At 37.1% G+C, this 26,853-nt stretch overlaps 1 protein-coding gene across 1 annotated transcript in view; it reads left to right on the top strand.

The window, feature by feature from the left end:
• Nucleotides 1-361: 361 nt before the first annotated feature.
• Nucleotides 362-26,853, top strand: part of ARHGAP44 (Rho GTPase activating protein 44) — a 100,787-nt gene continuing 74,295 nt past the window's right edge. The window contains exon 1 of the mRNA XM_026696077.2: nt 362-952. Within this exon, the coding sequence (XP_026551862.2) occupies nt 900-952 (53 nt within the window). The 5' untranslated portion in view covers nt 362-899. The remainder of the gene's footprint in view (nt 953-26,853) is intronic.

The raw sequence follows: 26,853 nt of genomic DNA, 5'->3' as shown, positions 1-26,853 counted from the left end.
GAGGGAAGAAATCCTGTGGCCACCTTGTGGCAATTACCCCGAAGTATGGATCCATCCAGCGCCAAACTTTCTTTTGTTTCCAAACTGCCCACCCTATTTGCGGGTCAAGGAGAAGAGAGTGAAGACGTCCCTGCTCCCAAAAGGCTTAACTTGCTATATTCCTTCCCGACGGCAACGCTCGCCTCAATCCAAGACTTCCTGCGCTTCTTGACGGAAATCCCCGCTCTTCGGCCAGCCAGACGCCGTAGCAGCGATGCTCACCATTGCTTCCTTTCTTGCCTCGGCCGGAGTCAGCGGCTTCGAAGTGCTCCGCAGCGCCCTCGTCCATCACACGTCAGAAAGAGGCGGACAGAAGGGGGGGAAGGGGGCAGAAACTACAGTTCCCAGCGCCCCAGGCTGGGCAGCCGCAGTGCGAGCCGTTACTCCCCCCACCCCACCCACCCACCCTCCCCGCCCGGTGTTAGAGAAGCGCAGAAAATCGGACTGGCGCCGATGAGAAAGAGGGGAAGAGCCGGGATAGGAGCGCAGCACGAGCAGCTCGGTATAGGCCAGGCGCGAGCGCGAAAGGCTTCGGGGCCGATCGGGCGTGCTCGCTCCGCGGCGGCTGCGCTTCTTGAGAGAGAGAGAGAAAGTGACGCCGCTGCGCACCGGGAGGATGCAGGAGGCTGCGCTGTTGCTGGCCGGCGGCTGCCCTCCTCCTTTCCCGCCGTTGCTGCAGTGCTAGAGTCCCCCTTCGCTTTCTACTCTGCAGAAGAAGGGGCCATGTAACCGCCTTCCTCCGCCTCTCCCAACCCGGGATAGTTACCGATCCTCCCACCTCCTTCGATCCGGAGCCCGCCCGCCCGCCTGCCTGCCTGCCTGCCTGCCGGCCACTGCGCTCTCCGGCCAAGGGCGCAACCATGAAGAAGCAATTCAACCGCATGCGGCAGCTGGCCAACCAGACAGTGGGCAGGTAAGGAGTCAGGAGCGGGGGGTGGCAGGGAGTGAAATGCCCCTGGCTTCGGTTTTGGAGCGCCTCTGGTGCACTGCGCCTGCGGGGAGGGGGGCGTCCGTGCAGGACAAGTATTCTGCGGGGCGTGATGGTCAGGGGACTTTGCTATGACCTCCCTTCCTTTTTGTTTCCCCTTTGATTTTGCTAGTTATTCCCTTTAGGGTATCCTTTCCTTTGCATCCATTCCTCTCAAAGGACAGTCTTGCCCCCAGTTCTCGGTCATGGCTGCCGCTGTTCTAACCAGCATAGCAGGTTCCAACTGGGGCACCCAGGTGTTTACTGGTCTCAAGTGGATAGCCAGGTCCAGCTATTCAAGAGAGTCCAACATGCCTAGTCTTTCTACCCCAGTCTTTGGCCTCCTGCATTGGACCTCCCCCGTTGCTTGTCAACAACTACCGACAAGTCCACACCAATTAACCAAACTCTTAACCAAAGGAATATTTAGCCTTTAGCTGACCTAGGCTCCCCGTTAGTCAGTTTCTGAACCCGTAGGCTCTTGATTTACAACATCTAGAGATGCCAATCCTGAGTTGCCCTTTGTGGGGAGAGAAAAGCAATTTTGGCTTGTAGTAACATAGTTTCTCCTCCTCCCCCAAGTGGTTCTTCAAATGGTTGGGTCAAGGCACCAGGTATTTCATTGAATGAGACTGTTTACATCACTGTGAAAAGGGTGGGGATATATGAAATGCTAATTCTGTTTGGGTTTGGTTTTTTTTTTTTTTAATATGCAGAGATAAAGTCTGCAGGATTTGGGGAGGAGAGTTGTTTTAGTCTTGATTTGCTTCCTGGGCAGCTGCCAGGTTGACTTTTAGAAATAGCCATCGCAGAGCCCCTTTCCAGCAATTGGTACCTTGCTTTTGGGACACTGGCACTGCAAGATTCTTTTTTAGCTGCTGGTGTGGCTGCCAGAATTAGACTGGGGTGGGAAAAAAGCCAGGCAGGCTCTGATGTGCTGGCTTGGCGTGAATCCAAAGTCTGGACTTGGCTTAGTGTGATTTCTCCTGCCAAACCTCTGAGAATTAGCCTATAATCTGTACAGAATCTGAACCCTCTGCCCTCCCACCCAAGAGGAATGAAGAAGATGAAGTCTGTTAGGATAGGGTGGAGCTGAGCAATGATTAGAGGATGTAACTCAGAAGAAGAAAAAATACATCGGACAGTCTCTCTGGGTTTTGCTTCCTATAAATTTTGTAGACAGGTCTTAATGGCAGAAATCACAGAAAAATCATAGTGCTTTGCTTGCATGTAGTTGTCCAGAAGGACAACCCATCATTTGTTCATGTTAGTCTATCAGACCGATAGGCTTCCATTTTTACATTTCTGATTCCTCCTGGTAGCAGCTGGAGACCATCTTTATATTCCTTGTCTGAGCAGATGACAATGAAGGATGCTTTTTCTTGCAAGCTAGAGCAAAGGGCTGCTGGAGCAGGTCTGTCTGCCCACAGCTTGCAGGATTAAGGATGCTTTTATTCCTTCTTCCTTTGATAAATGTAGATGGCCATTTTGCTATGTTTCCTTTTTTTTTTTTTTTAACAGCTGGTTCAAACTCAGGATTCTAAGCACACATCCAGTCTGGGTTTTAATTGCAATCCCAGGAATGGCCCTGCTGCGTAGCTAGCTTTTGATCCATGTGCCTAAAGCTATTCCTCTGTGTGCACCCCAATGAACATTTCATTTTAGACCAGAGGGAAATTATGTTGTCCCTGCAACAAAAGAATGGCCTGTGCTTATTTTCCCTTCTTAACAGTCCATTTGCTTAAGTTCGCCTTTCTGGAAGGGTCATTTGGCTCTGAAAGCAGATAGCTATTGAAGCAAGGGCATAAGTGTGTTTTGATGGGGAGGGGGGGTGAGGAGTGGAAGGAAGTAAAGGCTTTGCTCCTGCTGTTGGTAGGTCTGGTATATAGGAATAATTGCAACTAATTTGCTGAACAAATGACCTAGATTAGATACTATGGTAGGAGATGACTTGATTAAGGAGAGGACTGATGGGAACGGGAGGGCAACTGTACAATACCCAGAGATGTGTGGAACCAAGTAATGTTGCTATTTAATCCATGTTGCTTGCTTTACAAATCAAGATACCTCTAGAGTTTAGAGCAGGGGTGTCAAACTCATGTTGTCATGGTGTCATCATGTGACATATCACGACTTTTCCCCCTTCGCTAAACCGGGTATGGGCATGGCCAATGCATGACGCATGTGGCCTGAAGGCCATGAGGGCCTGCTCTAGAGCAATTCTTGAACTTCAGGAATTTTGTCATAAAACAGAATTTTCTAACTTACAGATTACAGTAATTGCAGTATTCTAACTTTCATGTTAATTACAAACACACATAAAGACATGTATATCAGGTGATAGACACAGATATATGATGGTTTTCTACAGTACCTGGTCTTTGCCTGACTTTTCAAAATGGGCAGCTGTTTTAGTTACATTTAGATAAGCAGCAATCAGTTGTGATGCAAGTATCTGCAGAACCTGTGTGTATTTTAGTTCTCCCTTGTGTGTTTTTAAAAGCTGGAGTGGGTGGGGAGACAGGAAAAGTCTGATTTGAAAAGAATGGATGTAACCTAGCATCTTGGTTTAGTTATTTCTGGGTTTCAGAACTGTTGTGCAGATCTTTTTAAATAATAACATAGATTTAGAATCAATGGAGTTTGGAAATTGTTTTCTTAATTGTGCACTTGAAAGAAAATAAATGCCTATGATTTCCAGAATTATGCTTTCCTGAAACTTTTTTTGTTACAGAATTCCTAAATTGCCAGTGAACCTTGCCTTGATTCTTGGTTTCTTACTTTGGTTATTATGAGAACACAGATCTTTGCAGATCTAGCTAGTCTTTTCAGATCTTAACTGCTTATTAATATAATCCAAATGAAGGATTGGAAATTATTGCACATAAATATCTGTTGCTTTTCTTTGAATAAATTATTAGAATACTACTACTTCTTAGATATAATTCCTTATCTTCCATTAGGGACTATATGCCCCCTAGTTACCTTATCTGAAATCCACGAGTTTTAGAGTTGTTTTTCCATGGAGTAGGATGTATGGTAGATAACCTTGTACCCTTCAGTCTCTTTGTGATGCATATGTATCATAAAGCAAGTGATGTGCCATAAAACCACATAGTTAATGCTCAGGAAAGAATGGAGAATGTTAGAGGGGGCAAGTTTGTATAATAGGGTGCAATGGTAGTGTTGATGAGAGAAATAGATCAAATTCTGGGTAATTCTGGTTATAAGTGGCTTAAGTTTTTATATGTTCTTCATGATAAATAAATAAGATGCTTGGCCATGAAAAGACAAGTTTGCACTGCCCTACATTCTTTCCATCATATTTTGAAACCTGGTCTGGGAAAGTCTGTATGACAGGAGTTTAGTATAGTGACAACAAGGTCCTTACTTTTGCAGGTGGGATTTCCCAGAAATCTTTGGTTAACACATTAGAAAATCACATTTATGTTGGCTAGAGCTTATTAGATGTGCTATGATAGCTTGCTAATATAGATACAAATGCTTGCCTTCAAAAGTTGTGAGTGCTCCATCAGTGGAAGCTTTTAAGAAGAACAACCATTTGTCTAAAATGGTATAGGTCTCCTGAAAGTTAGACTAGAAGATCCCTTCTGTATTCTATTATATTCCGAAACATCTATCTTTTATAAGCATTCAGAATTAAGTTGCCATGGCTTAAATTCTCCTGGGGAATTTGGGTAAGTTTTATTCTATTTACCCTAGTACAGGCACTGATAGCAATAGGAGTAGCACTTAGACTTATATACCACTTCACAGTGCTTAAGAACCCTCTCTAAACAGTTTACAGTGTCAGCATATTTCCCCAAACAATCTGGGTCCTCATTTTACCAACCTCAGAAGGATGGAAAGCTGAATCAACCTTATCCTGGAGTCAGCAGTGAGTTAGCCTTCAACTGCATTCTAACCATTGTACCACCATGGTTCCTTTAATTCAACAAACTTCATGTACAGAGGCTGCACATATGTTGGATGATCAGATACTGGGGAGAAACAGCAAGAAGGATGGATAATGGTATCGTGTTTGGCTCCTGCAGATGTAACATTTGACAACTGATTTCTTTTTCCTTTGCTTGTTTCTAAAATGAATTCCTGTGTATTATTATAGAATGTTTGGTTGGTGGTTAAGGCATGCTACTAGACCATTCATTGTTTGTGATTTGGCACCAAAAGAGGCTTGATCGCCATGACTTGTGTTATTCAAAGATAAGAATTATGTCCCTGTTGATTTTTCTTGGTCTTTCTGAGGTTTTGTGAGTGGCTCTGTGGGCTGTAATTGGGACTGTAGTCCGGTTCCTGCATCTAGGGACCCACTTAGGATACCTTTTATGAAATGGATATGATGTTCAATTCAGATGCTGTTGTTTTTCCATCCTAAATACTTTGGGGCTCAAATATCTTTAAAAAAAATGTCTCCTGTATCAACTTGAGAGACTGATAAACCTTGGAAAGGCTGGGGCTTTGGAAGCGGTGGAATGCTGTCCCAAATGAGATGCGTCCAGTGTAACTATTTTTCCTTATCCTTGCTGACTTAAAACCATTTCTCAATGTGACATTTTAATTGCTATGTTTTTTTTTCTCAAGTTGTCTTGTGTTCCATTTTATGTTATTGTTTGTCTAACAATAGAAGGGAGACAGAGGGAAGAGGTGCCACCTCCCCCAGCCACCTATTTGAATGGTATCTGCTGCTTTCTGTGGCTGGATCTGAAGTATAATTTGGTGTAGCCCATTGCAAATTTCTTGGAGGCCATCAGACTTGCCATTGTTAAACCTAAGGTTTTCTTCTGAGCCAGCCTAGAACTGTGTTCCTTCTGAGAGTCAGAGAAGTTGCTAAGGCCATAGGTTGTGAAGTATCTAGCTGCTGAAGCTATATTTACAGGCTGAAAGATAGCATTTAGGGAGAAGAAAAGCTAAAGAAGATCTGTGAGAGGAAAAGTCTGAGTCACACTAATGCTAGCCTTTTGTCTTTAGCCAAGAGCTGTTGTAGTGCACATTTATAAATTATGAAGGGAGGAAAGCACAAAATGAAAATAATAAAGTATAAGAGATATTTTAATGAAACAGTTAAATATTAGTTTTCATATCTCTGTATTTCTTCATTGGCAAATAACTTGGAGCAGGAGTTTTTAAATTCCCTATCATAGCTTACCTCTCAAGTGGATGGTGAGATTGACCTATATGGCTTTTTGGACCATACACTTACCAATTTATTCAATACTGCTTGGCCTCTCATGCCCTCTGACTAAGTATGGAGATTAGAACAATGGGGATTATTAATTGCTCTAGCATTAGAGCCCTATGGTTTGGACAGCATTAGTAGTTTTACACATAAAAGTGCAGATGGTTCCTAGCAAAGATAATAATAACAGGTGGGTTTTTTTTAGAATTGTATTTATCAAATAGCCTCCCATCTCATCAAAAGCAACTCTGAGCAGTGAACATTCAGGTAAAACAATAGATGCAGATGATAACAATATAAAACAACCACAGATATAAAATGTAAAATTCATATTAAAAAGTATCATTAAAGAACATACCGAGAATTGCCTAAATCTTTCAAAATTTTGTCATAGTCACATACTTTTCAGTGGGAATGCCAACATCTGTAGAGGAAAGAAGGAATGCCTTGAGAGATACAGGAGGAAGAACTGCTAGTAAAAGAATGGTCAGATAAAAGAGAACTGTGTCCAGAGCAGGAATGTAATGTGTATAGACATCTCCAACAAGCTCCTCCCTAGTTTTTATGATGAAAGGAGAGAGGGAGGAAGAAGTGAATTCATAATTGCAAGATACAGTTACTATAGCTTTACAACAAATGTATAGCTGGACTTCCAGTTTGAGCTTCTTTGGCGACAGACTGAATCCGTGATTGTTCACAGTTTCGATCCGTGCTCACTGCAGGAGTGCCCCAAGACGGCTGGGTTCAGGGCTAAGCCATCCTGTAGAGGTGGTGAAGAGGGGGGAGACTGCCAGCAGGGTCGAGGAGAGCCACATCTCTCCTCCTCAGCTGGCCATTACTCCTTTTCCCAAAGGCAGTTACAGCGGTGGTCAGAAATGGCCATCTCAAAGAAGAACTTGACTGGAAAAGAATGTGCAGGAGGAAGATAAGAAGAGAAAGTTTTGGTTAACCAGGTTGAACTGAAAAAGAAACAACGTAAGGTACCCTGGAATTTGAACTTAAAAAATAACATTGTTCCCAAAGAAGACTTTGAAGCACCGAAGGAGGAGAGGGAAGGGAAAGGATTTGGCTTTTTTCCCCCTTCCTTCCTTATACTGACAGCTAAGAGATTTAAGTAAGAAATTGACAAAAATCCACTTTGACATCAATAGGCATTTAAGCTGAAAATAAAATGTCAAAGGGATAATAAAGACTTTTGGATACTCAAAAACCTTTAAAAGCAGGAAAGGAGAGAAAAGGAAAGAATAAAAGGGTGGGATCTGGAAAAATGGAGGAGACTGCCTGGAACTAAAAGGAACTTATAGTGAAACCTTAACAAGATTCCTAAAAGATACATTCTAACTGAAACTTTGTAACAAAATAATAGAACCCCAGGAAGAGAAAGTGGAAAAATGAAGCAAGAAGAAACAGCTTTGGATTATTTGGATTACTTGGTGATTTTTTTATTGTTGGATATTTATTTAATTTGATTTAAATGACTAAAATCAATCCAGTGGTTGTTTAAAAGTGTTTAAAATGGCATCACTTTTAGAAGAACTGAAAATGGAACTTTAAAAACAGAAAGAAGATGCACAAGAAGGAAGAGGTTCTTTTGGCTTCGTATTTCAATTTTTAGAAATGGAGATCTGGAACTATGAGAAACAACAAGAAACGCTTGTAGAACAAGAAGGTTGGGACAAAGAAGAAGCCATCTTTAATGATCAAGTAACTTTATGTGGGGGGAAAAAGGAAAGGGGTGAAAGAGAGTGAAAAGTTTAAGATTTGAAAAAAACAACCAAAAAAAGAATAGTTTGAAAAATAATTACAATATTAGGAAGCAACAGAAGAGAGGATTACAGAAAAGAGAATTAGAAGTAGAGAGACAAGGGGGCAAAAAGGGGAGGGAGAAGAAGAGGGGGAAGAAAGAATGGAAAAGAAGTTATAAAAGACAGAAACAAGATATAGAGAAACAGGGAAAATGTATAAGGATTGAAAGTATAAGCCTATTTAGAGATAATGGGTGAAAATTTAATTGAAAAAGGGATTCTGCAAAGATAGTATTGTTATATTAGAAATAGAAATAATTTTAGAAAATATGAAACAATGTATGATTAAAATGATGGATACTTATGGTAATGCCGTGTAATGTTTGTTAATAAATAAATGAAATAAAGAGAATGAGAGAATGAAATTAGGAAAGGATGGGAACATTTTAATTATTATTAATGATTTATAAAAATATAAGTGAAGAGAAATATATAAATAAAAGAATTAATTATGGAAAGTTTATGTGTTCCCAAGGAAGTATGATATTCAATTGAAAAGAATTGTTAAAGACGTTAAGATTCTAACTAATATTAATGATAGAATTGAATTGGAATGGAATGAGTGTTTTATTTAAGTGTGTGTGTGTGTGTGTGTGTGTGTGTGTGTGTGTGTATGTATGTATGTATGTATGTATGTATGTATGAACATAGTGTGTTTTTTAAGAATGTACCAAGCAGAATTTGACTGGAAGTTGAATGTTATAATTTTAAAGGCATAAATTGAAGTTTAAATAAGAGTTGAATAGATAACATTAAAAGATATAAAGGTGTCATCCTCCAATTAGTAACTACAGGGGAAAATTTGTTTAATGAGAAAAGATAATAAGAAATTGAAACAGGATAGACAAAAGTATAAATATAATGATTAGAAAAACATTGAAACTTAGAAAAAGATATACAATTGAATTTAGATATGAGATAATTAAAAATAAAGTTGAGAAAACCAAGGGTGGGGAAAAATTATAGAGAAAATATTAAAATAGTAATAAGATATGGAATAGAACACAAAGATGAATATGAAATTGAGTTTGTGTCTGTATGGAGAAGTGATAACCCAGGATCATGCTATTCTCAAAAAAAGATGTTTTATTTGTATTATGTTTTTGTGAAAACCCAAATAAAATTTATATTAAAAAAAAAAACCAAATGTAGAGTTGACATAGATGATGCTGAGTTCCTAATCTGATCTATCTTGAAAAATTGACAACATCTTACAATATGTTTTTCCCCTTGTAAATGTTGAGTTTTATTTAACTTGGGGATATGGTGAAAGATGTTTCAAAGGAATCCCTCCCTACTCCCATGGTGCCTGAAGATGATGTGTTGCCAATTTCTTGCTTATGTGGTGATTCTGAAATATTTTGGTGATATTTTAGTGGTCTGCATAAAGAAAAGCGTAAGAACCACTGGATTAAATGTTACTAGAATGTATTGATTCTGAATTCATAAGCACATTTGGTTTGTGTTCATCTTTCTGTTGCATTTATAGATGGAAGGATTGAACCACAAGAGAAATAGGGGAACGTTTGTGGCAGCAGATCCTGAGGTCATATGAGATTGAACACATTACATTTTCCCTAGTTTTCTTCCCTCTCACCTCCATTTCATTTTGGCCTCAGAAAAGCTTTCCTGTCATGTTGTCTAGATGCCAACTGTACAGTAAGCAGTTTTTTAGGAAGCTGTGGATAATGGAGTTTATGCATGTGGAACAAACATTTCTTTCTTGAGGAGTACTTTTCACCAGGACTACGAAGCTGACTTTTCTTTCCATTTCAATTCTCTTGTTATCCTAGGTTCCTTTGGCTTTAACAAAGATCTTCATTTATTCCTCATATTGCTAGGTGAACAATTGCTATAACAAGATCATTTTCTCCCTTTTTCATGGATTGGAATACAATAAGTTATTCCTCCTGTTTTCTGTTGCCTTAGAATTTCCCTTTTATGAAATATGGAGAAAAAGGTTACTACGTGGACTAGAAAAGGCCAAGGATAAGGGAGGTAAAAGCAGAGGAGAGAGTGAAATGATTTCATAGCCTTCCAAAAGGAAGGTGTGTTCCAAAGAAGAAAGAAAGAAATCTTTTTGGAAGGCTAAGAATTTTTTTTCTACAACATACTTGTAGAAGAGAAAGTAGGGAACAATGGAGTCTCCATTTCATTTTCAGTCTTTGCTGGAGATTACACTGATTGGGTCTTTACTCTGAATTTTTTTAGTTGAATAAACTAAGAGGTGAAAAATGTACCTTTAAGGTGTAAAAGGTAATAAGCAGGATTCTGGCTTGGCTGTCATCCTCTCTTTTGTGTGGATTTTGTCTTAAGCTACAGTCCTTTTGAAGATGAAATCTTGATGAGTATTAATATATAGCAGGTGATGCAGTGCAGTGTTTTATCAATGCTCCTAAGGTGAGAAGTTATTGTGATGCGGACCAAGGATTGTGTAAGTCCCATGATGGATATGTGGATTTCTTCATTGAAAGTTCTCATCAGACTGTGACCTACTTTATACTACACGTGAAGCCTTATAATTGAAGTAACCATAATTTATTGAAAAAGTCATTATTAGTTGTGTTTATATAACTTGCTAAGCCAGAAATCATGATTTCTTTTTTTTTTAAAGTTTCATTGTTTTTTTAAGACAAACATAAACAAACACAACATAAAAACATCAAACCATCTTCCATATATGTACATACAGTGTGTCAGTTGGTTTACAAATTGTTTTGTGCTTCTACTTCGTAGTCTTCAATTAGAATTACATTGTATATGTTCTCATATTGTCAAATATTCCTAAATACATCAATATCATTATTAATCAATCATTTGACTATACTATTATTCATTCATGTTTTACGAAATAATCCATATTTCACTTAATTTATATGACAGTTCATATTTCCATCTCAAATCTATCCTATAATCATTTTGTAGATATAATTACAAAATACATTTTTATATATTCATTATGTTCTAAAAATCTACATATTTCATTACCATTTTTATTGTCTAACCATTGATAGAATAGATCCAAAATTTTATAAAATTGTTTATCTTCTTGTTCTCTGATTTTAAATGTCAATCTACTCATTTCAGCACATTCCATTATTTTCTTAATAACTTCCTCCTGTGTTGGTATTTTCTCATTTTTCCAGTTTTTAGCAAATACGATCCTAGCCGCTGTTAATACATTTACAATCAAGTATTTCAATTCTTTACTATATATTTCAGGTAAAATTCCCAATAAAAGTATCTCTGGTTTCAAGTCTATATGCTTTTTTATCATTTTTTCCAACCATGTGTGGATTTTAGTCCAATATTTTTTGGCATCCGCGCACATCCACCACATATGGTAATATGAGCCAGGTATCTGATGACATTTCCAACATTTTTCAGACTTGTTCTTGAACATTCTTGCTATTCTTGTTGGGGGAAAATGCCACCTGTGAAACATCTTATACAAATTTTCTTTATATGCTGTTGACATTGTCATTTTATAATTTTGAGACCACAATTTTTGCCATTTCTCTAAAATCAATCCCATATCCAAAATTCTTCCCCCAAGCAATCATTGTTTCTTTAACTTGTTCTTCTTCTAGTTTAATTTCTAATAAATATCTATACAGTTTTTTAAACACCTTTTCATCAGTGCCTGTCAAAATCTTATCTAAATCAGTCAATTTATCATAGAAACCTTCTGTTTTAGAATCTTTGTCATACCTAGAATGTATTTGTGCATATGAAAACCAATTCATCTTTATACCTTGTTTCTTTAGTTTTTGCATAGATTTAAGTTCACCCTTTTCATTCAATATTTCATCATATCTAACTGTTTATTCCTTTCACCTTATCTGTTTGTTCCTTTTTGTATATTATAGGATAAGAAAATGCTTCAATGGTCGGTAGCCAGACCGGAATTTCAAATATCATTGCCTTTTACTCTTCTCCCAATTTAACTACAGAGACTCCCATATATAATGTCTTCTAAAATACCCCTGTGTTTTAGTTCCTTTATACCATAAAAAAGCATGCCACCCCAACAATAGATCATGTCCTTCTAGTGTCAGCAATCTAGCATTTCTTAATGTTATCCATTCCTTGACCCACATCAAATTTGTAGCTTGGTAGTACAACTCCCAATTAAGCAAACCAAATCCTCCCCTTATTCTAGCATCTTGCAAAAGTTTTAATTTTATTCTCGTTTCTTACCTTGCCATATATATATTTCAACACGATTTTATTTAAATCTTCAAAATAGTCTTTTCCAAGCCTAATTGGAATTGTTTGGAACAAATATAAAATTCTGGGTAATATATTCATCTTGATTGTTGATATTCTCCCTATTAATGACAGTTGTAAATTTTCCCATTTCGCCAAATCTAGCGCTATCTGCTGCTTAAGTTTAACATAGTTATTCTCTTTTAGTGTACTACATCTTGCTGTCAAATGTATCCCCAAGTACTTGATCTTATTTGTGACTTGGATTTTCAATACATCCGCCAATTCTTCCTTTTGATTTGATAACATATTCTTTGTCAAAATCTTTGTTTTGTCTTTATTTATTCTCATTCTTAAAAAGCAAATCTACAGTTCTTATGTTTCCAGTAAAATAATAATCTTCTTCTTCTTCTTCTTCTTCTTCTTCTTCTTCTTCTTCTTCTTCTTCTTCTTCTTCTTCTTCTTCTTCTTCTTCTTCTTCTTCTTCTTCTTCTTCTTCTTCCTCCTCCTCCTCCTCCTCCTCCTCCTCCTCCTCTTCATCTTCATCTTCATCATCTAAAAATGAATTCAATTATTCCAGAGAAAAGAGATACACATCAGATATGATATTTCACCAGATTTTCTTTTAATTTATTTTTAAGTGTTTGATGATGTTAAAATGTATCACAGCATACTAATGACTGAATGTAGTAAGAACGTTGCATTTGAATTTAAATATAAAAGGCAAATACTTTCTGCCTGGGGAAACACTGACATACTTACAGTGAGCGTGTACAAATTAGCAGCTGTTTGAGAGCAGCCTCTTAAGGAGTAAACAGGGAACCCCTCAGGGATGCTTGGAGGCAAAGAGAATTTCCCAGAAACTGCAGCAGTAACCTCTCTGGATTTCAGAAGGCTTTTGTAATAATGAAACTTAAAGAACTGAAAAGTTGCAGCTCACAGTTAACTATTGTTCAACTCAAATCATGCAACACTGTGTCCAGGACACTGTTCTAGATATGTGGGAATACATTCTCTTTGACCAAAGTTTTCTCTTACATGCACCTTCTTTGAACAAGATAGGCACATTGCACTTGGTCTAATCTGCACGTAGATAGAAAAGACTAAGTTTTTGAAGGCTGAGATGACATAATAGTAAGTTGCAACTGCACTATTCAGGTAATGGGTATTTTGTGGTTGGCCAACATAAGTTTGTAGAATTGTCCTCCCCTCTGGCCAAAAAAGTTGGAGTCCTCCTTTTAAGGCCAGTTGCCTTCCTCATTTTTATTAGTTTTAATCTCACACCAGTCATTTCAGATCAGAACATCCTACATTCAATAGCTATCCTTGAAGGATTGCTTACAGAAGTTTTTGCAATAGAGTGCTATTGGGATTTTATTGTTAGATATTGTGCTAGGTACTGTGGATGTTTCATTACAACTGCTGTGAATTTTTTATTGTTTAATATTTTAGATTGTATTATGGAGGCTTGGGTCTTATGGTATTCCATGAGAGGTTTAATTATTCTGAAAACCACCATGAACCTGTTTGGATCTGACTGCACATAGGTCCAATAAAGAAAGAAACTGGCCCACTTTCAACCCGATTGGGTGATGCCTGTCCAATAGGCTGGCTGATGGTTCATTGCTAACTGGATTGATCTATTGACAGAAAGAGGTGCAGAAAGGAGAAGGGTGAAGCTAGTTATCCTTTTCTGTGTATCTATTCTAAGCTATACAAGGGGCAAACACCAGTAGTACTCAGTGCTCCTTTGATTATTATTTCCAAAACTAGAATATCTTATTTAATCTAATTTTCAGTGAAAAAAACACCTTGAAAATAATTAACCCCTCAAAAAAAAGCTTAACATCCTGGTTTTTCATCCATGTGAATGACAGGGACCTCCTGCCCACTTGATATAATTGTTTCTTCACCTACTGAAGCTCTTTGTTGTGCAAAAGTCATGAATCTTTCAAGAAATTTTATGGAGGACTGTACATAGGCTTCTCCTTACTTCTGTGGTTTCCGTTTTCCCCATTGCTCATTGCTGCTTTCTTCTTTTTTATTACTGAAGAAAAAAACCTCAAGGTAAATTAGCTGCAAAATGATTTTTTTTACTGAGTAGCATAAAGGGCCATCTGGAAAAATTTGGATTGAAAGGCGGCTTTGATTTCTTCTCTTTGGCTTCTTTCTCTCCTGTGCTTCCTATTTTGCTGACAGGTTCATACAGCTTTCTAATAATCTATACTGTCAGAATTAATTTAAAGTAACCCATCCCTACACATGGCTCCAGGAAACCTAGAAGGGCTTTCTTGCCAATTGTGGTCTGTAGGACCACAGAGAGGACCTTTTTAAATAAAAAATAATCTACTTCAATAATTGATTAGAATAAAACATGGTGAAAACCTTTTTTAAAAATTATTTTAATGGTTTTAAAATATGACAAACAGGGAAAAAAAACAAAAATAAAAATATATACTTTGTCAAAAAAGAAAAAAAAAATATAACAGTGGTTAGAGTGCTGTACTGCGGGTCACTTCTGCTGATAATTGGCTGCCTGCAATTTGGCAGTTCAGATCCCACCAGGCTCAAGGTTGACTTAGCCTTCCATCCTTCCAAGGTGGGTAAAATGAGGACCCAGATTGTCGGGGGCAATATGCTGACTCTGTAAACCGCTTAGAGAGGGCTATAAAGCACTATAAAGTGGTATATAAGTCTAAGTGCTATTGCTATATCATTTTAATTATAATTAATTAAAATTCTATACATATTCTCTAATGCAATTATTCCACATATGTATTTCTAATACTTTTATATAACTCTTGCTTTTTTAACTTACTGAATTTTGTATAAATGAGTCCCATATTTCATTATATTTATCCATAAAAAATCTACATCTATAGGCAATCCCTACATAGGTGACAAGTACAATTTACTTCAATCCATTGAATAAAACCAATTTATCTTTCCAATGTTGCAATATCAGTCTTTTGGCCAGACCACAGGAACAGAGAATCTATTTATGTTGTCTGTTTGTCAGATCTCAAGTACTAGCTATGTAGTTCAAAAGAATATAGTCATCTGAAAATTTTAGCTAATGTCATACAATTATTTTTATATAATCCATTATTTTCTCCCAAAACATTGTAAACATAAAGCATTGTAAAAACATGTGTTTTGTCATTTCCCACACTTTTGGCTAAGATCAAGTGTTGGCATGATGAAAACCTCATGGAACTGTGGAGACTTGTACAATTTTGGGCTTGATAATGGTAGCAGTAAAATAGTTTGTATATGTGCACACATCACTGCAAAAGTGTGAAGTTATTAATAAAATTGGAGACCTATCAGTTGAAACTTGTACAAAATGTTCACTTTTGTAATGATATGGAATATTGTGTGTTTAATTGGGTGATTCAGTGACCTTTCAAAGAAATAGTTACTTTTACAAAGGTAGACAAAGATTTCTGCTGAGCCAAAAGCCTGAAATGACTTCTATCACTCCAGTTACTAGAAAAATAAACACCCATTTTGTCTTCAGTAGGTACTACTATATCTGGTCTTAAATGTGGTTCTTGCCAGGAAGCATCTCCAAATATATTTGTAAAAGCAATGTCACGGATAATAGGAGCCATTGGTGAGGATGTCCCGCCCCCTATTTATTTATTCTACAATAGTTGTAAAATAATATCAATTAATACTCTAGGCAGTAAACAACAAAACAACATTTTGGATCGAATTATATTGGGATAATAATGTGTATGGTGTTATACAAGCTAGGAAAGAAGGGTCAAATGTACTCCATGGGAATTTTTATGAAAAAGGGTTGCAAACTTAGTCCATGATCCCATGTACTTCTCAAGAAGGAAATAATTTCTAGCAGATGCTATCTAGAGGTTTGGTTTGGATGGCAGACTCAATTTTTGGAAGTGATACCTGAAGTATATACAACTTGGCCTTCCAATAAAATTACATGCCCAATTTTTATGATATAGTGCTATTTAGCAGGTTAATGTCAATGACAGATACAGTACTTATGAATTTATTCTTTATAGATTGCTTATTTATTCCCTTAGATTACTTATAGCCAAAAACAGCCTTCTTCAAATCTGACACACTTCAAATGTAGGTTAAGGATTACAGCATCCAGAACTCCACCCCACAACCCAGGCAGTTGTTTTGGAAATTTCAAAACAATAATAATCTATTATAACAATAATTACAATAATACATTAATTTTTGATACAAGAAAGAGGGAAGATAAACTGAAGCAGTAGCAAGACTGTATGGATATAAACAAATGTATTTCAATATACTTGAGCGTCATTTCAATTAGCAACATAGTGTACGTCTTCATTGAAAATATGCATTTTGAAAAATGAGAGAAAGATGTGACCCTACACAGGACTGAGCCATGGAGTTTGCGGTATAAAAGGCAAAAAGGAATAAGAGCCAAAGGTAAATCCTAAGAATTCAGGAAACATTTAGATCAGGAAATCAAAGGAACAGGGAAAAAGAAGGACATTTATCAGAGAAATTGCAGTCTGGAAAATGGATGTAGCAGGACATGGAAAACTAGTAAGGATTTAAGAAATGTCATTTTAGTCAGAGTTAATGCCTTCCTATAAATTTAACAGTGGGTAGAACTACTGCAATGCGTGTTCCACTTACCAATTCCAGTTGATTAACCATAATCCCTATCAAAATTATTTTGTTTTTGTGAGGCCAAATTTGCCTGAATTTGCAACATGGTGAAACTGCTACAGTTGAAAAAAATGTATACTGTTATATAAACAATATTTTTGAAGGAAGAGACCCCTAATATAGAATATGTTACATTTGTTGGTCTGATTTTCAATGGAAGTAGGTTTTAATATTTTTTTCCTGTGCATCCAAGATTATCCTACAGGGTGGTATAAGCATATATGACAAGAATCCCTGGCAAAACTTATAATCACATTTTACTGTTACTTTTCCCAAATTTTCAGAATCGATGGAAGAAGGAACTGTTGATGTCCATGGTCATTTTCCACAATCCTTATTGATGCTTGAGAAAAATATATTTATATAAAAATGAATATGTCAGAACTCTTTTATTGCAAAAGAGTAACCTGTACTTCAGGAAAACATGCCCAAATAATGTAATGGCTGTCTCTGTTGACAAATTATTGTAGCTGTATAGATTGCAGTAGGGACTCTATAGGTTTTCCAGGTTTTAATGCTTTTAATGGAAGAACTTAGATTATTTTGGGAAAAAGCATATAGTGATTACATTAGAAATGCCTTTTCCAATTTATAGGTGGCAATGCAATACTTGGGGTGTGCAGAATAAAGCAGTACAAAATGTGTAGCATGGGGGTAGAAAACAAATTTATAGTTAGCAGAGCTCTTACATATACACAGTGCATGCTGTGACAAGGTTATAGAAAATGATTCCATGATGACAGAATGAAAAGAAGATTTGTACCATTTTTCCCCCTACATCTCCAAGGATATATCTTCACAGAGGGAATCTGATGCTACAGGTTATGGAGCTGTCTGACTGAGTGTTGGTGTGTTCCTTGAGTCCAAGAAAATGTCATGTTCCTGAAGCAAAATCGTATTAGTTTTTCCTTCTTCCATTCTGTCTGATGTTAGCCTAATAATTTGCCCCCTCCATCAGTCTTGGTCTTTTCATATTTGGCTTGTTTTCTGAATCTAAAGATTGTGGTACCAAATATAGGTATATTGGGCCTAGGCTGGCTAGAAATTAGTATACAATGGCTATCTCTGATCAGAAATAATTGTAGTTGGTATGCCAGACTTTTAGCAAGAAGGTATCTAAGACAAATTGGTTCCCTAGAGATATAGTTAAATGTCTAGGAAACTCTCTCTCTCCCTTATTTTTTTTTAGAAAGTATACACATTGATAGCAATCTTCTGTTACATCAGAATAAAGCTTCAGTTTACTGAGACTTATGCTTCCCACCTAAATCAGAAATGAAAGGCATCCTTCAGTGCCATCAGATATGCCCGATTCCCAAGCATAGATGACTTCAATGAATTAAAAAATATTGCACAGACATTATAAACAAGATAAAATTATATCTTGAACTATCTATGGGTTCTATCTTAATACCTGGAGTAAGAAAGATTGGAATAAAAGTATTTCAACAGCAGTGACTATTATCCACAGTATATATGTGTTTCTAGTATATTTGGAGGATGGCAGTGGGCTGGTGAACTTGATTTGTTAAGAACACAAATTATAGATGCTATTTTAACAAAAAGTATTATCTATCTTGATCTTGACCCAATCTATGGTTATGTTGGATTTATTTTATTTGTGGGGAGGGGGGGAGAACTCATCTGACTATAGACCCATATTCATATTATGATCCACCAAGATAGCCAGATTATTTTTTCATGTACTGCAACCCAATATGATCTCTCCCATTCTATATATATGTTTTTGATTTTTCCACTCATGTGAAAGACCTTGCAATTGACTTCGTTGCAATCCTTCTTGCTAGGTTTTGCCCATTGTTCCTGATGACAAGATTACCCTGCATCTTGGTATGGTCTTATAAAGTGTTAGCTCTTTTTTATTCTTTTGTTACCTGCTAATTTTATATGTTTAACCTCTCATTCAAATACTTCATAAAATTGTTGAACAGAGCCTAAATTGGAATCTTATGATCTCCTTCCAACTTGCTGAAGAGTCCTAGATGAAAATTTTTCAATTAGTTTTGCATCCATTTAATGAAAGCAAAATCCAGCTTACATTTTGCCAATTTCTCTGCTTGTATTAAGTCTCCCTTAATAATGAACAACAGTCAGGACTGAAAAAGAGCAGTAGTGGAATGGTTTCTCTGAATTCAAATTAATAAGGTTTATTAGGAAAAAAGGTTGAAGTGAGAATACAAGCATTCTATCAACTTGGCTATCAAATGTGGAACCTATTTATTAGCAATTCAAAGCCATTAGATTCTAGTTTCCTTCCTTCCACACGTCTGGTATAATGAGAAAAATGCCTCCTCCAAAAAAGGAGGGAATCTGCCTTGATTTTTATTTACATAATTATTACTAGCCAGATTGTCAGTGTGAGAATCCTCTTTTATAATTAGGGTTTCATGGATGACTGACAAATGCTTTGCTGCAGTCAAGATAGAGGGAGGAAGGAAAGGGAAGGAAAGGAAGGAAGGAAGGAGTGTGCCATGTTCTCAATAAACCTATGCTGGCAGCATGCTGTCAAACTGACTATTTAATAGTCTCTTCCATGATTTTACTACACTACCACCTCTATCTCCTTGAGTTGTCATTTCTTCCTTCCATCTTTTTGCTCAGATTCATTGGGATAAAATCTCCTTTGCAGAAAACACAAAATTAAAATATTGATGAACTGTGCCCTCTTCCTGATACCTGTTACTATTTGACCATGTTCACCAAGCAGCAGTCCTAGGTTGTTGTTGTTTTCTTTTATCACTGACCTGGCAAATACCCACCACAACCTTTCTTGTTGCTGTCAGCTTCACTTTTAATTTAATGGAATTGGGTATATCTGGTTTAATGAAAAGAAGGACTTGGGGTGACATGATAGCATTGTTCCATATCTTAGGGGTTGCCACAACCAATTCTTCAAAGCTCCCTGAGGGCAGAGCAAGAAGCAATGGATGGAAACTAATCAAGGAGAGAAGCAACCTAGAACTAAGGAGACATTTCCTGACAGTTAGAAAAATTATTCAGTGAAACTCCTTGCCTCCAGAAGTTGTGAATTCTCCAACACTGGAAGATTTTAAGAAGAAATTGGACAACTATTTGTCTGAAATGGTGTAGGGTTTCCTGCCTAAACAGGGGGTTAGACTAGAAGACCTCAAACGTCTCTTCCAACTCTGTTATTCTATTCTATTCTGTTCTATTCTAATTCTAAATACCTTTTGCACTTTAGCCTTACTGGCTGTCTTTCAGTTCCAAGTGGGTTTATTCTAAGTTCTCTGAGAACAACTACCAATTGTTCCAAGTTAGATTGGGTGAGCACACTCCTAGTCCCTTCCCCTTAAATATTGCCATCTTATGGAAGGTAGGAACTTGGAAGCGTGCCTTTTCTCTGGCAGCCCCTGCCCACTCTTCCCCTTGAGGTTCAGCAGGTTTCCGTCCTTTTAGCCTTCCATAAAGCACTGTAAACTTGGCTGTTCTCCCAGTGCTGAGATAAGATGAGGTATATAAGATGAGGTATATTGAAAGTTTGACTTGGCACAAGGCATTTGTTTGTGTTTATTTGTATGGTTTTAATATACTTTTTAAAGTTTTGATTGGGAGCTGAGTTTTTAATAAGGTGGGCAGCTATATAAATGTTTTCTATAAATAAATAAAAATATTGTGCAGCTCTCCCACATTTCATAGCACCTGTCTGCAGCTCCTGTCAATTCACCTATTCTCAGAAGTACCCCTCCACAGCCCCTGCTGGTGCACCCACACTCAGAAATATATGTTCTTGGCCTCCAACAACCTGCCTGCAGTTCTTGCTAGCCTACCTGTGCACTGTAGTGCCTGCCCACCAGCCTGCCTTTGTACTGCAGTGCCTGCTTGTTAGCCCCTGGCTAACCTGCCCACACTCTGTAACAACTCCCCTTAGTACCTGTGAATCCCCTGCATTCCTTGCCTGTGAGTTCTCCACTTCCATCTTAACTTGCATGTTCCTGATGTTATGACACCAATTTGATTGCCATCATTAAGTGATCCGGTCACATGATATAGAGCTTGATGATCACATCACCACTCAGTGATAAAAATGTGATCCTAATTGATGTTTAAACAGGATTACTGTTCAATTACCATTCAATTACTCTGTTTCCTCAACCTTCTGTAAAGTCTAATCCAAGATAGTGATGGGATTCAAAAAAATTTTACTACCAGTTCTGTGTAAGTGCCTTGATGGGCGTGGCAGAGAAAGGATACAGTAAAATCTCTAGTCAGAGGTGGTATTTGCTGTTTCTCCGAACTCCAGAACTGGTCAGAACCTGCTGAATACCACCTCTGGTCCAAGAGGATATTAACAAATCTTCTGCCAAATCTTTGCTGGTCCATAGCACACTCACACTATAATATTTTTATTGTTTCCCCTTTGTATTTTTATCTAAATGCTCTTGACTAGACCCTGCTGCTTAAATTCCTTCATCTTAGTACACAGGGGCATTTTCTTTATATTTAACACCATTAAGGGAACTTAAATTGCATATGTGTTTACAGAGGAGAGGATAATAATTCAGGCACATTTATTGGATTCTAGGCTGCTGGAGCTACCTCCCTCTGCTGTCTTTCTGTATAAAGTAGCTTAAGGGCAATGGAAAAATTAAGCAGGTTCTCCCTTTTCAGGAGTTGTCCATCATCCTTGGATTCTGGTTGGACTTGTGAGAACAATTATTTTCCTCTAATAGTATTATGCTGTTGCAATTTGGATAAAACAGAGTAAGAAGCCAAAGAGAGTTACTATTCTTTTCAACTGGTAATATTCTCAGACAATAAGACTTGCTTTACAGAGAACAAGTCCATTAAACAAAGTGGATTTTGAGTTAATATACATAAGATTAATTTATTTTAAGAGAGATTCAGAATTCGCCTATGCTGGCCTCTCCTAACGCAGTGTATCCTCATAGCCATGAACTTTGGCCATGTTGACTAGGAATCATAGGAGGAAATGTCAAACAGATTTAAAGGCCATCAAGTTCAGGAAAGATGCTATTCCTCTTCTAGGCTAGTTTTGGCTTATGTCACAGTCTACAGATATTCACATGCTATAGTAGGCTGATGTACATATCAGTCACTTTGGCTTGTATCTGCTGATCTTCCCCTTTGAATAATAGAATATATGCTTATGAAGCTTGAAAGAGAGAATGACTGGTTTTTTTTAAAAAAAAAATCAGCTCAGCTAAGTCTTGGAGAAAGGGACAATTGTGGTATAGGAAGATTTCATTTAATTTTCCCCTAAATCCATGGATTTTTTTTTTTTTTCATTAGCAAATGGAAATACACATCAGGAGTCTTTAGAACTGGAAAACCACAATATGCAGTGAAGTGAATCTTGTGAGTTAAATTTATAAGTGCCGTGTCTGTTTGCTTGAGGTACTGGATATATGCCTTATTGAAATGACGTGGCTGCCACAGAGTTAGTAATTAGAATAAACCCACTTGGAATTAGTTCCAAGTCTTGTGGGATTCCTCTGTATACGGGTGGAGTCAGTCATCTGGCTGCCACGGGCACCAATGACTCCACAAACACTTCATTCGATGGCCACTGTGTTTCCTGCCCCACTGAACTTGAACATTGTTTAAAGATTACTTTAAATTAATAAATATGAAGCTGCTGGAATGCAGAGTAAAGTTCTAGCATCTTTACTTCAAACAATACTTTAGGCCTCATACAAACCTATAGCAATTTCAGGAAAGAAGACTGATCAGCTTTTTTAAAATTCTGTTTGTGTTTTGGTAAATGAGGGTTTTTATTACTGATAGTGTTGACTATGACAGACATCTTATGAATGAATGTATTCCTCCCCCCTTCCCCCTATGACAGCCTTTATGGAAGTGGTGTCATCAGTCTCCTATTGCAAAACTTTCAGAAAGTTTTCAGAAAGATCTACCTTTTCAGCAATGTCTTTTTATGTTCTGTATGTTCTGTTTATTTCTCTTCCCATGATTCCTAGAATCCTTCATCCTATCTGTTCGCTCTTTTTCTATTTGCATGTGATGTTGCATTGTCTCCAATTGACTGGTTATTGCCTTCTTGGTGAATTTGTTCCATGCATGTCAAATGTCTACTGTATCAGGATTGATGGTGATCTCTCTCTCTCTCTCTCTCTCTCTCTCTCGCTCTCCCCACCTCTCTCTGTTTGTGTGTGTGTGTGTGCGCGCACGGGCGTGCGCGCACATGCTTCAAAATATAGGCTTGCTGCTCTAAAATAAGATGAGGTAGTACTATTTTGGTTTCACAAATAGTATGGAAGATTATATTCTCATAAGGCCACATAATTAATAATTATAGTTGATAATTTGTTATAACTTATTTGGAGGTAGTCCAGTTTCCTTTTCTTAACAATTGAAACAGATCAGTCCAAACCTATTATCTCCCTCCTTTACCTTTGTTTTAATATTGATTATGCTTGGCTTGTGCTGATTGGATTGCCTTTTGTGTCCTGACCATTCTGCCATCCATAATCCAGAAATGCATGCTTAACCCATTCTGTTCTGTCCCTAGATTTAATCATAGTATGCAGGCTGGTTGACGTTCCTCTCCTTCCTTTTGGCTGCAAGGTCATAGACCTTTCCATTCCTAAAATAGTAGTTTTGTGCCTTGAGATTTTAAATATCTCATGAGACTCTGCAAGGAGGGGGCATGAGTAGGGAGGGATGAGTCAGTCTAGCATAGGAACTGTGATAGAGTTTTACCCTTCTGATGTGGTGTGCGGATTTTAGAGGTTGCCATGACATTTTATTTTTCTTGAAGTGCTGAGAATTGCACTGGTAATTCAGAGTACGATTCTCTGTTTTGGAGGGTTGCCCTTATACTGTTCATAATGACCAAAGTGGTTCAGTTACCTTCTCCCTCAGTACTAATTTCCCATGAATGTTTCCAGATTCCCTGTATTTGGTCTTCTACACTATATTAGGGTTTCAATTCCCTTTCACATTTTCCTTATTTTTCACTTATACAAACTTGTATTGAATTTTTAAATTATGGAAAAGTTTTGGGCTCACGCATATAATTATAATGCAGTCTTAGGTTAGCCTCTATGAAGTTGAATTAATGAAAAATGTACCAGCTGAATTAGTCTATTGATGCTGTTTTGTTTGGTCAGGAAACATATGCATCTCAGAATAATTCAAAACTTTCTGTTCAAAACTTTTCTCCCAAGTTGTCTTGGAAATAGATAATTTTTAGGCCAAAAATATATGGGGAAAAATGTTTAAAACTCTCTCTTAGACTATTTATATCATAGAATGTATTGAACTGCAATTTCACTCTGAGATTGACATTGTATTCATTTGACATTGTATTCATTCAATGGGGTTAGGATTAAATGCTAATTCTAGATTTCATTGGTCCTGAATAATAAGCAATGAATAATAATGAATGATAATGAATAGTAATTGTTTATTAGCTCTGGTTATTTTTATTGTCTATTCTTAGGTGTATCTACAGTATATGTTTCTGGAGTCGGTAGGAAGTGCTCCCTGGGAGCCTAGCCTAAATTTTTCTATGAATCAAGATAATTAGCATTTTCAATGGCAGCAAGGTCATTGTTGATTGATCTGAAATCCTTTGATCAGTAGTGGTAAAGAAAAAAAGGTAATGTGTTATTAAATTTATTTCTGAAAAAACAATACCAGCACTTTGAAATGAATTAAATAGCTGCAGCAATGGCAGTAGCACTTATATTCTACTCCATAGTCTTTACAGCACTGTCTGAGTGGTTTACATTGTCAGCATATTGCCCTCTGGGCCCTTGTTTTACTGACCTTGGAAGGATGGAAGGTTGAGGCAGTCTTGATCCAGTTAGGATCAACCTCCTTGCTGAGGGCAAAGTCAGCCTGCAATACTGCATTCTCATCACTGAGCCATCAAGGCTCCTTAGTGTTGAGGTAATTCCCCTTTAGGAGAATGAGCGCGTATAGGGAGACGTATAGAGAGTAGTGTTTGAATAATACACACACAGTACACAGATACACTGTACAATAAATGTAGGTTTTTTACTTCCAGAAAGTTTAAGCAAAGTTCAAGATAAGCAGTCCAAAGTCATTCATAGGTAAATCAATCAGTTTTTCAATCTAGGGATAATCCAATAACAAATTCCAGTGTCAAAAACAGTTCAGTAACAAACTTACATCAAATCCAGAAATAGCAGTCAATTAGGAAAAATGAAGGAACCGCAATACTTTCCAACAGAAGAAACAGAGATACACTTACACTCTCTTCTGAGACTCAGACTAAGAAAACCAGGTTTCTGGCTCCATCTTATGGTCGTTTGAGAAACCACACCTAATTACAGTTTTGCATTTTCTTAAAGATACAGTTTTAAAATGTTTATCCTGGTTTATATATTTCTAACCCAAATACCTGTTAGGTGACTTATATTCCTAACACTTACTAACTAAAAGTAACTGATTCTTTAAACTGATGTAGGAACAGTGCATACTGTAATAACTCATGTACAGAGCAATATCACTTGGCCCTATCAATTTCATACGCATTTGTCAATTCCTATATCCTATCCCCTTCTATATTTTTGTTTGGATTTTCTTTAGAAAAATTCATATATTGAATTATGCCTGTTCTGATATGTTATCATAAAATACAGATGGTTACAAATATATTTGGGAAGCACTCCTTTGGGAAAGCTCAAAGTCACAAAATGCGGAAAAAAAGTTGATCTGAAGTATAATCAATGTTAGTTTGTGCTGAAATTCATAAACAAACATGTCTTATCTATTAGGAATTTTTGAATGAATTCACAATAGTTGGTCACATGTTTAAAGAACATCCCTACAGTTAGACCAGTGTTTGGGAATTCCATCTTTTTTAAAAGCAGATGGCCTGAAAGCTGTACTACCAGATGGAGATTTGTAAATGCAAGAGTTGGCTATATTCCTGGAGAAGCAAACATAATTGCTGTGGAGGCTTTGTTATGGTTTGACTTTTAGCTACCTGATTATGCTCAGAATGAAATAAGCCATTGGCTTTCTATTAGCTCTCTAGGGCAAATAAGAATCCTTTAAGTTAATATCTAGAGAGCCAATTTGCTCTAGTGCTTAATGCACCAGGCTAGAAACCAGGTGAGTTCTAGTCCCACCTTGGGTGACCTTGGGCCAGTCACTCACTCTCAGCCCAATTCACCTCAAAGTGTTGTTGTGAGAAAAATAAGAGAAAGGCTTATTAGGATGATTTCTGCCTTGAGTTATTTATAAAAATTGTAAGGTGAGATAAACATATTTTTAAAATAAAATATATAAAAATAGGAGAAAAAAAGATCAGAAAAATAATAATGAAAATATACCTAGAATTGCTCCAACTCACATAACACAGCACTGAAATAACGGTACAGGAAAAGTGGATCTGTTTTCTGGTTCTCTTTTTCTTTTAAATAGCAACCACACACTCTTAATTAGCTATTATGGTGCAGTGGGGAAAATATTGAACTAGGAACAGGAAGACCCCAGTTCTAGTCCAGAAAAGTCCTGGGTGGCCTTGGACTGGTTCTTCTTGCTTAACCCAATATTACACCCAGGGTTGTTGCTTCTCCTGGCATTGAACTAGAGAGTACCTGGTGAGTTTTATGATGGTTTGATTCGGCAGACTCTATTTTATATGCACCTTACTTATCTGTTTTTTGGCTTTTCTTTTAATCATTTTTTAATCTTTTTTGTTGTTGTTATATTGTAAACCACCAAGAGTTGTTTGGAGTTGGAGTTCAATACATTTGATTAATTAGAAGAGAAAAGACTTATGCATGCTATCTTATTTATCAATTTATTTTATGAAATTTGAAGGGTCATTGGTAATGAAATGTTTGCATGAGAACAACCAAACTCAGAGAGCACCAAGGAGCCCCTCATTTCAACCCTGAGCTACAAATATTCTTCTTTATTTATGAAATTTATCTGACTTGACTGAAACCAATCAG

The sequence above is a fragment of the Pseudonaja textilis genome, chromosome 2 (assembly GCF_049901715.1).
Source record: "Pseudonaja textilis isolate UNSWEBS1 chromosome 2, rPseTex1.2, whole genome shotgun sequence".
NCBI lineage: Eukaryota > Metazoa > Chordata > Lepidosauria > Squamata > Elapidae > Pseudonaja > Pseudonaja textilis.
This window is presented reverse-complemented; position numbering and strand designations above follow the sequence as displayed.